The sequence below is a fragment of the Perissodus microlepis genome, chromosome 23 (assembly GCF_051167445.1).
Source record: "Perissodus microlepis isolate ML-2025 ecotype Zambia chromosome 23, ASM5116744v1, whole genome shotgun sequence".
Lineage (NCBI taxonomy): Eukaryota > Metazoa > Chordata > Actinopteri > Cichliformes > Cichlidae > Perissodus > Perissodus microlepis.
The window spans coordinates 14,875,854-14,889,614 of NC_140482.1; the positions used below are offsets into that span (position 1 = coordinate 14,875,854).

Here is a 13,761-nt window from a genome sequence, read left to right on the forward strand (position 1 = left end):
CAGATCTCAAATCTAAACTTATTTTGTCATAGTATTGATTGAGCAATTAAGATGGTGGGTTAAGATCCACTTAAGATGGTTTAAGTTTAATGTGCATAGTCTGGAGTTATAAAGATACAAATACTACAATAAAGTACAAATACATCAAACTTCTATGCAAATACAGTACATGTGTTGTACTTTTAAATGCTGCTTGGGAGTTGAAAAGTATTTTATTTTTATTTTTTTTTTAAGAGAATTTATGTTATAAGTCTAGTTACGTTGTCAAAAAAATAACTAAATTATTAAACCCTTGCTTACTTGAATTCAAATGTTAGCGAAAAAAAAGACGTTCATGAGAAGCTTTCAAGTTGTTACACGCGGTGTCTACGTGCGCGGGGGTGTGTTTGGTCAGTAAAAACTAAACAGGTGCCACGGACTACTTTACCTCAGCGTTTTTTTATCCCTCAACCCCTTTTAAAGAAATCTTCCCACCGATTGGTACAGCCCACAAACAGACGCCCCCACCGCAGCCAATAAGAGCGTCTCCCTAAAAATTCTGCGCCCCATACAGTTTCGTCCACGTGCGTCGGCACGTAAAAGGCTTGCTTTGTCGGAAGTTGATCCCTAGGCTGTGCAGTCGTCTGCTCGTCGTACCGGAGTACAGTTTTCTCGCAGATTTCAAGATAAATCTCCAGGTGAGTGAAAATAAAGCCGCCTGACACAGAGAATGGAAACGAGGAGAAGCCGACGTATTTAAACACTTTTTTTTTTCCAATTCAATTAATTTATATTTTCCCATGGGCTGATAGAAAGCTGCCTCCAGCTCCTTAGTTCTGATGCAACATTGTAGCTGCGCAGTTCAGGCTTTTGTTGGACCTTTTCCAGCCGATGTGTTATAATTCAGGTGTTCGCATACACACTGCGGTGTCCTATATTTATTATATTAAATTATGTAAGCATTACTGGTGTTTTTTTTTTGTTTTTTTTTGTTTTTTACAATTAATCGCTTTTTTGCTTTTTTTTCCCTTTTGGTTACCTTTTGTAGTTTGTCTCCTTTGTATCCGGCCACATCATCTATTATTTTCAAATGACGCAGCGTTTATTTCTATCATGCTGTTTCCGTGCTCTGGTTCGTTTTGAGCGATGCAGCCAAGTGAGATTTTTCCCTTTTTTTTTTTTTTTTTGTCTTAAATAATCTTTTTTCCCAGAAATTTGTGACAACCTTTTTCTTTTCTTTTCTTTCTTCTTTTTTTTTTTTTTTTTTTTTTTTTACTTCGATAGCCTTCAGTGTTATCGTTAAATTGTTTTATTAAAAAAGGCTAAAACAACTATTTTCCTGCGACCTACATTGTCCTATTAAAGGTTATGCAGGTGGGTGCACCTTTATACGGCCTTTCTATGGCCATCATTACTGCTATTAGCATTGGCACATCATTTGTGATGGCTCAGTGGATATCTATAGTGTGCTGTTGTATTGCCAACAAGCAGATACTTCGGTTGTGTTTGTTGCTGCCAGAGCAATTAAATGCTGCAAACCATAAAGAGATGCTGCAAAGTCATAGCCACCACTGGACTCCCAAGAGTGGTGAACATACCAGTGGTGCTTTCCTTTTTCTTTTCTTTTTTTCTTTTTTAAAGCAGATAAACGTCTGATGAGGGATATTTCATTAGAGTGGGCCGATGTTGCCAAACTCTGATCTTTTGTGTTATGTTTCTTTAGCCTGGGAGCTTTAATTAGGGATTGGACTCTTGGCTGAAGTGTGGTGTATTAAACCAAACTTAAGTTTTAAGCTTGGCAAATCCTCTTTCAAGTCTTTCTTGCCCTGCAAGCCTGGCTCAGACTTGTGGTGTGTGTGTGTGTGTGTGTGTGTGTGTGTGTGTGTGTGTGTGTGTGTGTGTCCTCCACCAGGAGGATCATATTTCCCTGTTAAACCCTGTAAGGCCAACACATACCACACACATTTGCCAGCATCGATGTTGCAAGTGTTACTGTAATTAGCAGTGTGCCTAGAAGTGGTTGTAAGGAAAAGGTAGGTGGTCAACACCTGTAATTGGTTTGTGCTTCTTTTTAAATTTTGATAGCAGATCAAATACATTTATCATCGTAACGGCAACATTCCCCAAAAGCGTGTGAAAGCCAGCTCCACTCCGTGTAGAAAATGTGTTTAGTCCACTCCTGTGGACATTGTCTGAACTCATTCTGCAGTCAAAGACAGGGGCCCCGTTGTAACAGCTGGCCCTGTCGGTGTGTGCTCTGTGTGTTAGTGAAGCCTCATGTGCTACCATTGCAGCTGGGGGATGGGAGGGAAACAACAGGATGTAGTAAGAGGAAAAAGTTGGGCTTGTAAATCTGTGGCAGTCTTAGCGACTGGTACTTATCTTACTTTATTTGGTTCTGTAGTTTTGTTGTTTAACTCATTGACTGATTGATTTAAAGTCTTAAAAAGTTAGCACAGTGACAGAAAGTAGTAAGATTAAAATGTACTGAAAGTTTGAGAAGCTCTTGTTGTACTGCTCTCGTGTTTGGAGTCATATAACCGTCACATGAAATGGAAAATCATCATGTTTCAGAGGCTGTGACTGAGGTTTGTCTTGTATTTACAAGTGAAATTTTAAAATTGTAACTTGTTTTCCAGCTAATCTTTCTTTTGTTCCTGCCAGTTTAGCCAATCTGCCACTCAGTGGTTTAGTTCTCTTCCTGGAAAGTTATTGCTGAAGTTCATGTCAGGTATTTCACCTCGTGCTTAATTACCCAGCTTATTTGTCAAATTAATGATCAAAGACTGGATTTAAAGCTTCCCTTTGATCTCATCAGACTGTTAAACACCCGACTCAGATTTAAGGTAATGCTTAACATTTGGTTAGCCATTAGTAGCATTTATAACCAGTTATAACTGATTACAAAATCTTTTTATGGTTTAGATTAACTACATTTACAAACAATGAGAAAAGCAGTGATTTTCTTTTCTGTAGATCCTCAAAACGGATGCGTGCCTGCACAAGTCGGTGTTGTGTGTCTAAATCTTAACACATATCTTGATATGTGGGAACGGCAATCAGTCTTATGATTTATGAAAACAATACTGCTTACCAACCCCCTAAAAAGATGCTTTTGTTTTTTCCTGTGGAGAAGAAATGATGTAATATTGACTGAAGTTTTATCAGCCCCACCCCCCCTTGCTTACTCCCACTTTTGCTTTCTCACGTAGCTTTGATAAGGGCAGAATTTGGCCACTCGTCATGACTAGGCTAAACTAGACTAGACTGAAAAGCGGTGGTAGATGGGGATGAGCTGTGGATTTGTTTTTAGCAGTGCAGATGTCACTCAGCATTAATAAAAGAAAGGAGTGGTTCAGTGTTTGCTTTGCACTGTGTTTGCTGATTGGTGAAGTTGAATGTAAGCTTTAACAGATTGTCCTTTAGCTCACATTTGTCATCTCTTGGAATTTTTTTTCAGGTTATCTTGTTTACAATAAAAATAGCCCTTCTTTTATATTGTAAGGTAAAGATGCTACAATAATAGAGAGAAACCCTAACAGTCAGACACACCCTGTGATCAAGTAATTTGTGACAGTGGTGAAGAAAAACTCCTTCCTTAACAGGAAGAAAGCTCTGGCAGAATTTAAAAGTAGAGAGGGTATCCTTCCCAAAGCTGGTTCCACAGCTGTGGATAATCAGTCCAGCACTTGTGACTGAAGTATCTCAACTTTAAGTTGGGTTGCCATAAAATCGTGCATCAAACTTGTCCAAATATCCAACAAGAAACCCATCCAAATTTTAGCATTACCATGCATTCATGCGGTTCTTGGATGGTTGGATTTCCTTCATTTGGAAATCGTTCCACTTACAAACATCACATGTTGGATTTTATTGCTCAGAGGGTTTAAACTGCACTTTAATAGTTATTTCTGTAAGATACACCTCAGTTGTCGGAACTATTGGTGATAACTTTTCTAAAAAGTAATCGAGGCCACACAAAGAAAGTGATTGAAGGATTGAGCCCATCTCCTTGGTATAAACTCACAGGGTTGAATATTTTGAGCCCAAATGAGCAGTAGAAACTGGAGCTATTTAGTTAATAATAGAGAAATGCATCATGCCTTTGATACCTGAAGATGCAGGTTGCAGAGAAGGAGACTACTGCTTGTGACAGTCAAAAACAACATTATGAAAGTATTTAATTTCCTGGCTGTCAGCCGAGTCACTGATGATGCAGGAAAACTTATCAGAACATGCTGTAAGAACAGTGTGTTACATAATTGGATAACTTTACAGTTGTTTTTTTTTTTTTTTTTTTCCTAAGTTGAGCCATGCCATCAGTTCCCTCATCCAAAGAGACCACAGTCAACAGCCCTGTGTGCCCACACACTGGCAAGCTGCACGGCTTCAGCAACGGAGAGAACAAAGTCAAGAACGGAGTCGAGAACCTGAAGACGGAGGAGGAGTCGCAGGAGGCAGCCAGAAACATTCAGATCAAAACAAAGAACTCTTCTCCCGAAAGGAAATGGATCCGGCCCGACCTTCCCAGCCGCTGCACGTGGAGCCTAGAAGCCTCAAAATCCGACTCCCCCCACACTCAAGTTTCAAGGTCAGCGTGCCAGTCAGATATCCACTGCTTCTTACATCTCAGCACTGTTGTATTGATCTGCTGTTACAAATAAAAAACTCTGTCGTAAAGGCGTTACACTATTTGTTTAAAGCTCTGAAAAAGAGGCTGTTATTTTTGTTGTTGTTTAGACTTCTCAGACCAGTGAAGTGAGTGGAAATGGGTGCTATTATCTCACACTAGTGATAGCAATAAAAGACAGTCTGAGCCTGATAAAGAAGTGATTACCGTCCAGTCTATCTGCACAGCCAGACATGGCGCTTCTGTTTATCGTCTCGCTGAGGTTTCTTCTTCTTTTTTTCCCCTTCTCCTCTCAGGACTGTTGCACCAGCCATTCTCCCCAACATCCTGAACAAAATCGGTGACACTCCCATGGTACGCATCAACAACATCCCCAAAGCCTTTGGACTCAAATGTGAAATATGTGAGTCACACCACATTCAAGCCGAGACACATTCAGAAGTTGGTTACGGTCTGACTGGTTACTGTGCAAAGTTGTGAGTGCTGGTTGGGGTGTGAGCGTTTCTTCAGATCACAATTGTATCTTAATTGTTTCATTTGGCTCCTGTGATTTTAATATGTTATTGTGACACTTTTTTTGGTGTAGTGGCCAAGTGCGAGTTCTTTAATGCGGGCGGCAGCGTCAAGGACAGAATCAGTCTGCGGATGGTGGAGGACGCTGAGAGAGCCGGGATCCTCAAGCCAGGAGACACCATCATAGAGCCCACCTCTGGAAACACTGGTAATCCCCTGCATGCGCCTGTGCTGGTGTGAACAAATACACGAAAGCCTGTGCTGAAAATCCCACTCAAATCTGCTTCTTTCTTTTGTTCCTTAAGGTATCGGACTCGCTCTGGCTGCTGCAGTGAAAGGCTACCGTTGCATCATTGTCATGCCAGAGAAGATGAGCATGGAGAAGGTGAATTTCCTGTCATATAGAAACCACAACTCACAGAAACACGGCAGTTTTTTTTTCTGTCAGAGTAAAACATGTCTAGACTGCTACAGCTAAATTGAAGGGTAGGATTTCCTGATAGAAAAGTGCGGTTTCTGTTCAGAGGGGCTTTTCCTGAAAATGTTGCAACTAAGTATGCAAATCGCAGCCTGTTATAGAGGCAGAGGTCACGCTTTAGCATTGCTGTTGCATCATATGATGCAATCTTTAAATGCTGTGCAAAAATATAAATCTAGTGTATATTTGTACAAAATGTTCAAAGTTTTTGTTTGAGGTCTATATTATATCTTATTATCTTGTTTGTTTTTTTGATTTATTTGAATTTTTTTTAAATAATCATATATCTTGTGTTTTGTTTCTAAAGGGATTTTAATAATATTTTCTGATTATTTGTTCCTTTTTTTTGAACATTACAACAAGCTCAGTATTCCTTTTTAATTTTTTTTTAATGAATATATTTTATTAATTCATTTTTTTTCAAGCTGTTTTTCCACAGTAGCTTTCATTAAATTACATTAAAATAAAAACATTAGTACCCTTTTAAAAAAGACTACTGTTCTTCAAGCTTGCTGCATATCTATTAATTCTAATGAATCTTGAATGTTTTAAAGAACAAATTCCTGTCTGTGTTTCTCACTGCAGTCAGGCCATCATGTACAAGTGTTAATATTTGTCAGATGTTCTCAACAGGTGGATGTCTTGAGAGCACTCGGAGCAGAGATCGTACGTACGCCCACCAGCGCCCGTTTTGATTCGCCAGAGTCTCACGTGGGCGTGGCCTGGCGCCTTAAGAACGAGATCCCCAACTCGCACATCCTGGACCAGTACCGCAACCCGAGCAATCCCCTGGCTCACTACGACACCACAGCCGAGGAGATCCTGGAGCAGTGTGAAGGTACGAGCATCCTGAGCTATAAAATTTACAGAAACTCCTTCAACGGCATTATTGCTTTTTCCTTAAAACTCACTTTAGAAGTTCACTGGAAATCAAGTCAATAAGGTTGTTTGTCTCTTCTGTGTTTCTGCTGACAGGCAAGGTGGACATGCTGGTGGCTGGTGCAGGCACAGGAGGGACGATCACAGGCATCGCCCGCAAGCTCAAGGAAAGATGCCCAAATATCAAAGTAAGCTCTTTCTTGAGATTATGTTTCTCCTCTATTTTCAGATAAATATCTGCTGAGCTACTTGTGGCTTATGAATGGTGTGTTTTGTGCGCAGATTGTTGGTGTTGATCCTGAAGGTTCAATCCTGGCTGAGCCAGAGGAGCTTAACAAGACCGATAAGACCCAGTACGAGGTGGAGGGCATCGGGTACGACTTCATCCCCACCGTCCTCGACAGATCGGTTGGTTCAAGCGGCGTCTATAATCCCATCTCCTTTTCTTGACTGCTCCTAAGTGAGCATGGTGATGTCTTATGTTTAATATTACTTTTTTTTTTTTTTTTTTTTTTCCCCGTCAACATTTCCAGGTGGTCGATACGTGGTACAAGTCCAACGATGAGGAGTCCTTCAACATGTCTCGTTTGCTGATCAGAGAGGAAGGCCTGCTGTGCGGTAAGTCTTTGTGGTTCCTGATTTAGGTAGGCTCTTCTACCCCAGGACTTATTAGTTTTTTATGTTTTTTAGTGGCCAACACACAGCACTTATTTCAGGGCCTGTTCTGAGGTAGTGACTTGTGATTGGCCTTGAAAAACAATATGGAGCTTTGTGCTGATTGGTTCGATTCATTCATTTTTTGATTTATCCTACCACTGATGGTCACAAGAGACTTTGCTTCAACCAGGACAGGCAGGAGGTGGAACTAAAATGTTTTTCATAGTTTCACTCTGCTTAGTTTCTAAAGCTCTGAAACTCCTCCAGAGCCCCGTAGATCACTACAGGAAGGTGCTCCTTATAAACAAACGGCAGAATTCATCCTGTTTGAGGGGACGTGGGTGTGAATGGTTACTGACTGGCATACAAGACAACAGAAGAAACACAAAGCCTCCAGGAATACTTTTGCTCCCGGGGAAAAGCTTCATGAGGAAGATGTTGTGGGTACCTGGGTGCCACTTAAGGCAAACTAACTTACGGGCGATCGTGGCTCAAGACTTGGAAGTTCTCCTTGTGATAGGAAGGTTGCCGGTTCGAGCCCCGGCTTGGATAGTCTTGGTTGTTGTGTCCTTAGGCAAGATGCTTGACCCGTTGCCTACTGGTGGTGGTCAGAGGGCCCGGTGGCGCCAGTGTCCGGCAGCCTCGCCTCTGTCAGTGCACTCCAGGGTGGCTGTGGCTACAATGTAAAGCGCTTCGGGGTCCTTGTGGACTAGTAAAGCGCTATACAAATACAGGCCATTTACCATTTTGCTTTTTCCTGTAACAGGAGGCAGCTCGGGGACGGCCATGGCAGCAGCTGTGCATGCCGCCAAGGAGCTGAAAGAGGGCCAGCGCTGTGTGGTGATCCTGCCGGACTCCATCCGCAACTACATGTGAGTTTCCTTATGTGTTTGTGCTAGAGGTCCTTCAGATATATGCAGACAATTTGTTTGCTTTCTTTGTGTAAACACAGATCAGTCTTTTCTTTATCTTTTCTTAATCTTTTCTTCATTACCCCCCTCAAGGTCAAAGTTCCTGAGTGATAAGTGGATGGTCCAGAAGGGCTTTTTGAGGGAGGAGGACCTCATGGTGAAGAAACCATGGTGCGTGTCATTTAAAAAGACCAAATCTCCAGTTTTTAAGTCTCTTTCTATGTACGCTCATTAAACATGCCGTGTTCTCACAGGTGGTGGAACTTGAAGCTGCAGTGCCTGAACATGTCTGCCCCGCTCACTGTCCTGCCTACCGTTAGCTGCCAAAAGACCATCCAGATCCTCAAGCATAATGGCTTCGACCAGGCGCCGGTGGTCGATGACACAGGGTGGGTGTGCTATAGGTAGCAAGATTAGCTTTACAACAGAAAAGCACAGAATATTAGATCTTCACACATTCCTGGAAGCTGTGTTTTAGACCCTGAAAACCTTATCCTTGACTAACCTTTAACTTCACTTCTTGTTTATGTTTTTGCGTGTAGATTGATCCTGGGCATGGTGACTCTAGGCAACATGCTATCTTCGATCCTTGCAGGGAAGATCAACTTGTCAGATCCTGTCAGCAAAGTGCTTTACAAGCAGTTCAAACAGGTTAGTTTGGTTGGAAATTGAATGGATTTTAAAGACTACTCTTTTGATTCTGATTGGCTGAGGATGATCTCCATGTAGGAAAAAAAAAGATTGTAAACTTGCTGAACTAGAAAATTGGGGTTTGAAATAAGACTTGTTTTTAGTGCTAAAAAGACAAGTTTGTGTTATGTTCTGTTCCATTTCTTTGTGTATACAGAAAGTTTTACTGTGACAGATGTTGATGAATGTGTGTATATATCTATATATTTCTATGTATCTTCATATCTTCAGCACATCCTCTTATTTTAATTCAGATCACACTGACTGACAACTTGGGAAAGTTGTCCTCGATTTTGGAGATTGACCACTTCGCACTGGTGGTACACGAACAGATCCAATGTGAGTACAGCAATGCACACACACTGCCAGAAGTTTGTGCTGTGGCTGGTTGAGCTGCTGTTGTCTGTGGATATAAGTCTTGACAATCTGTGTGTTTAAACTATGACCAGGGGTTAGTGATTCAATGTGTAAAAACATTGAGTTTGTGTATTTGCAAGAACCACATTTTTAACAGCTTTGTGAGCTCAGTATATCCGCTTCCTGCTGCTCCTTGCTTGGGTATACAGGGAGTGCAGAATTATTAGGCAAGTTGTATTTTTGAGGAATAATTTTATTATTGAACAACAACCATGTTCTCAATGAACCCAAAAAACTCATTAATATCAAAGCTGAATGTTTTTGGAAGTAGTTTTTAATTTGTTTTTAGTTTTAGCTATTTTAGGGGGATATCTGTGTGTGCAGGTGACTATTACTGTGCATAATTATTAGGCAACTTAACAAAAAACAAATATATACCCATTTCAATTATTTATTTTTACCAGTGAAACCAATATAACATCTCCACATTCACAAATATACATTTCTGACATTCAAAAACAAAACAAAAACAAATCAGCGACCAATATAGCCACCTTTCTTTGCAAGGACACTCAAAAGCCTGCCATCCATGGATTCTGTCAGTGTTTTGATCTGTTCACCATCAACATTGCGTGCAGCAGCAACCACAGCCTCCCAGACACTGTTCAGAGAGGTGTACTGTTTTCTCTCCTTGTAAATCTCACATTTGATGATGGACCACAGGTTCTCAATGGGGTTCAGATCAGGTGAACAAGGAGGCCATGTCATTAGTTTTTCTTCTTTTATACCCTTTCTTGCCAGCCACGCTGTGGAGTACTTGGACGCGTGTGATGGAGCATTGTCCTGCATGAAAATCATGTTTTTCTTGAAGGATGCAGACTTCTTCCTGTACCACTGCTTGAAGAAGGTGTCTTCCAGAAACTGGCAGTAGGACTGGGAGTTGAGCTTGACTCCATCCTCAACCCGAAAAGGCCCCACAAGCTCATCTTTGATGATACCAGCCCAAACCAGTACTCCACCTCCACCTTGCTGGCGTCTGAGTCGGACTGGAGCTCTCTGCCCTTTACCAATCCAGCCACGGGCCCATCCATCTGGCCCATCAAGACTCACTCTCATTTCATCAGTCCATAAAACCTTAGAAAAATCAGTCTTGAGATATTTCTTGGCCCAGTCTTGACGTTTCAGCTTGTGTGTCTTGTTCAGTGGTGGTCGTCTTTCAGCCTTTCTTACCTTGGCTATGTCTCTGAGTATTGCACACCTTGTGCTTTTGGGCACTCCAGTGATGTTGCAGCTCTGAAATATGGCCAAACTGGTGGCAAGTGGCATCTTGGCAGCTGCACGCTTGACTTTTCTCAGTTCATGGGCAGTTATTTTGCGCCTTGGTTTTTCCACACGCTTCTTGCGACCCTGTTGACTATTTTGAATGAAACGCTTGATTGTTCGATGATCACGCTTCAGAAGCTTTGCAATTTTGAGACTGCTGCATCCCTCTGCAAGATATCTCACTATTTTTGACTTTTCTGAGCCTGTCAAGTCCTTCTTTTGACCCATTTTGCCAAAGGAAAGGACGTTGCCTAATAATTATGCACACCTGATATAGGGTGTTGATGTCATTAGACCACACCCCTTCTCATTACAGAGATGCACATCACCTAATATGCTTAATTGGTAGTAGGCTTTCGAGCCTATACAGCTTGGAGTAAGACAACATGCATGAAGAGGATGATGTGGACAAAATACTCATTTGCCTAATAATTCTGCACTCCCTGTAGATGCACAAGCTCAGTGTGAGAATCTGGGGGCAGGCTTTAGATGACCTTGACCCGTCCAAGTAGAGACAGTTTAGCAAACAGCAAGCTGATTGTTTGTCTGTTTGTCAAGATTACATTTAAGCAGGCTTTTTTTTTTCTTCAGTATTGAAATCCAAAATGTGCAGGCTGAGAAGGAATCTTCAATCTTTATCTTTTTCTTTTGGCTGCACCCGTTAGAAGTGGCCCTACACCTAACATCCTCCTTTGTCACACCAACCCTTTGAAGGGTGTAGTGAAATAGGATAAGCAATCTTTTCTGTGGTCTTCCTCTTTTCCTCCTGCATAGCAGCTTCATAATAAAACCAATTATGCATCTTTAAATTGATCAAAGATGGACAAACAGACCTATCAATCAAACTTGCACTGTGCAACTTTTATCATCCCCATCTGGCTGTCGGAGTGGTTACACAGACCAAGTAGGCATTAATTTAAAAAGGTTGAACTGTAAAATACAGAGATTTACCTGCCACTGATCGTAATCAGCTTTAGATGGTGAGTAATGCGCACAATGTGGTGTGATCAGCTACATTTATTTATAATGCACATTCTGGCATGAGCACTCCCTGGTGCTGGTAAAATGGAGCTCTGACAGCAATAAATAAACTCCAGAAAGGTGGCAGCTACTGTTACGTGTTAGCTGATACACATGTGTAAGTGTAATATTGCTGATGTTGAACCTAACTGACATATCACGTGCGTATTTAGAATACTGAATGTGTCTCATTTACATTCGTATACTGACAATAGTATGTGACTACGCTGCATACTGGATCCTCAGCATCAAATGGCTAAGGGACATGACTGTCCATTTGGCAGCTAAAGAGACAACTCCGACAGAATATTGAAAAGTTTAAAGAGCCCACTTGGCTTGTTCCACTGCCCCCTAGTGGCCAGAGTCCTACATTACAGTTGTAGGAATTATTATTATTATTATTATTATTATTATTATTATTATTATTATTATTTTTATTTTTTAAGTTTTTAGTGGAAGCACTGCAACACGTTAAAGGTTTTAACTCAACTATCAGACTAATAATCTCTCTGATACTATCTTTTCTACTCCTTGTCCTCCACCAGACTTGACTGATGGCTCTCATAGCAAAAAGCAGATGGTTTTCGGGGTGGTGACAGCTGTCGACCTGCTCAACTTCGTCACAGCCCGGAAGAGGCAGGAGCGCTCCATGTCAGAATCCACCGATGAGCTGAATTAAAAACAAAGACACTACAAGCCTTTACATTTCTTACTTTAGAATGACAAACACATTGACATTTAGTTTAGTGTCTTAAAGATGGCAGAAAGTTTTTTAGAAGTTTTGGTTTGAGTTTGGCTCTTATTTCGCTCTTTTTGAATCATTTTTGTATGTTTGACCTTGAGTCTTGAAGCGTAATAAGCAGAATACTTTGTTCTACTGTCAGCTTATGATGGGGGTTGTTATTATTGCTCAAGCCTGTAGTGCTCGAATCTTTTATAAGTTTTGTTACAGTGTAGACTTTTATTGTTTTGTATCGGACTTGAAGAGAGGCTGCGAGGAAAGTAAATGATTGTATCATCACTTTGGCTTTGTATACCAGACAGGAATACAAAAGTCACATTCAATTCATTTATTATGGGAGTTGCTGTGTGTATGTGTAAAATATGCATATTATATTTTCATTATTGCTCGCTGTATGCTGATTTCATGATTGTGTGTACACAGAATAATCCATGTCAGGTAATCTGAAATCTGAATATAATCATGGTGTTATTCAAGTGTAAAGTAGTCTGGACTACTTAATCTTTGCAGTGTCTAGGAGAAAATATTTTTCTATGACATCATTTTTCCTTAATGAATGTATACGGCTAAATAAAAATTACACTCTGTAGCAGTGTGGCTTCTTGTTTCCCTTTGTCACAATTTGAGGAAAAAAATATTCAGAAACAAAAAGATGCTTAGGGAAACTTAGGAATGAGGTTATCAAATGCCTACCAAGGTGTACCTACTAGCCACTCTGTTAAAAGTGGCTAGTAGCTACACCTTGCTGGAGCTAGGTTGGGCCCATATTTTTTTTTTTTTTTTTTTTTTTTTTGCCTTCAGAACTGCCTTAATTCTTCACAGCATAGATTCAGCAAGGTGCTGGAAACGTTCCTCAGAGATTTTGGTTCCTGTTGACATGATTACACCACCCAGTTGCTACAGATTTTTCGCCTGTACATCCATGACTGGACTCTCTTGTTCCACCACATCCCAAAGTTGCTCTATTGGATGGAGATCTGGATTACTGTGGAGGCAGTTTGAGTACAATGAACTCATTTTCATATTCAAGAAAGTAGTTTTAGATGACTTCAGCTTTGTGACGATGTTTGAACAGTGGTCTGTTGGTACCAAGGAACCAAAAGTGCATTAAAAGCATTGCACCCTGACATTATACCACTTAACAGCAGGTTGAACCATTCACACAAAGTAGGATGGATCTGTTTTTGTTATTTACACCAAATTCTGATACTTTCATCTGAATTTCACAAATTTGAGACTGCCAAGAGCAGTCAACGTTTTTACAATCTTCCATTGTCCAGATCTAGAGAGCCTGTGTGACATGTAGCCTCAGTGTGGTCTTCTGCTGCGTCAGAGATGGTCTTCTGCAGATAACAAGTGGTTATTTGAGTTACTGTTGCTTTAATATCAGCTGGAAGCAGTCTGGCTGTTCTCCTATAATTGTTGATATCAACAAGGCACTTTTACTCATGCAGAAACATGTTGAGTTGCTGCCATTTGATTGGCCGAATAGATATTTGGATTATCAAGCAGTTAAACAAGTGTACCTATTGAAGTGGCCATAAGTGTGATTTTTTTTCAGTAGTGTTAGGTGGTCTTTACA

General features: G+C 40.8%; 1 protein-coding gene across 1 annotated transcript; it reads left to right on the forward strand.

The window, feature by feature from the left end:
- The first annotated feature begins 541 nt into the window (after positions 1-541).
- Positions 542-12,768, forward strand: LOC146361064 (cystathionine beta-synthase-like). Its single transcript, XM_084921143.1, has 15 exons — positions 542-677; positions 4,286-4,570; positions 4,906-5,012; positions 5,196-5,330; positions 5,428-5,507; positions 6,234-6,438; positions 6,576-6,667; positions 6,762-6,887; positions 7,013-7,097; positions 7,903-8,008; positions 8,141-8,218; positions 8,302-8,436; positions 8,590-8,698; positions 8,992-9,076; positions 11,983-12,768. The coding sequence occupies exons 2-15, from the start codon at positions 4,293-4,295 to the stop codon at positions 12,114-12,116; spliced, it is 1,755 nt and encodes a 584-aa protein (XP_084777269.1). The 5' UTR covers positions 542-677; positions 4,286-4,292; the 3' UTR covers positions 12,117-12,768.
- The last annotated feature ends 993 nt before the right edge of the window (positions 12,769-13,761 follow it).

What these genes read in the sequence shown, in the direction of transcription:
- LOC146361064 (XM_084921143.1), top strand. Translation starts at nt 4,293, where the DNA reads ATGCCATCAGTTCCCTCATCCAAAGAGACCACAGTCAACAGCCCTGTG. An exon ending in GATCCTGGAGCAGTGTGAAG is followed by an intron (nt 6,439 to 6,575) that starts GTACGAGCATCC and finishes TTCTGCTGACAG; the next exon opens with GCAAGGTGGACATGCTGGTG. An exon ending in CCGGTGGTCGATGACACAGG is followed by an intron (nt 8,437 to 8,589) that starts GTGGGTGTGCTA and finishes TTTTGCGTGTAG; the next exon opens with ATTGATCCTGGGCATGGTGA.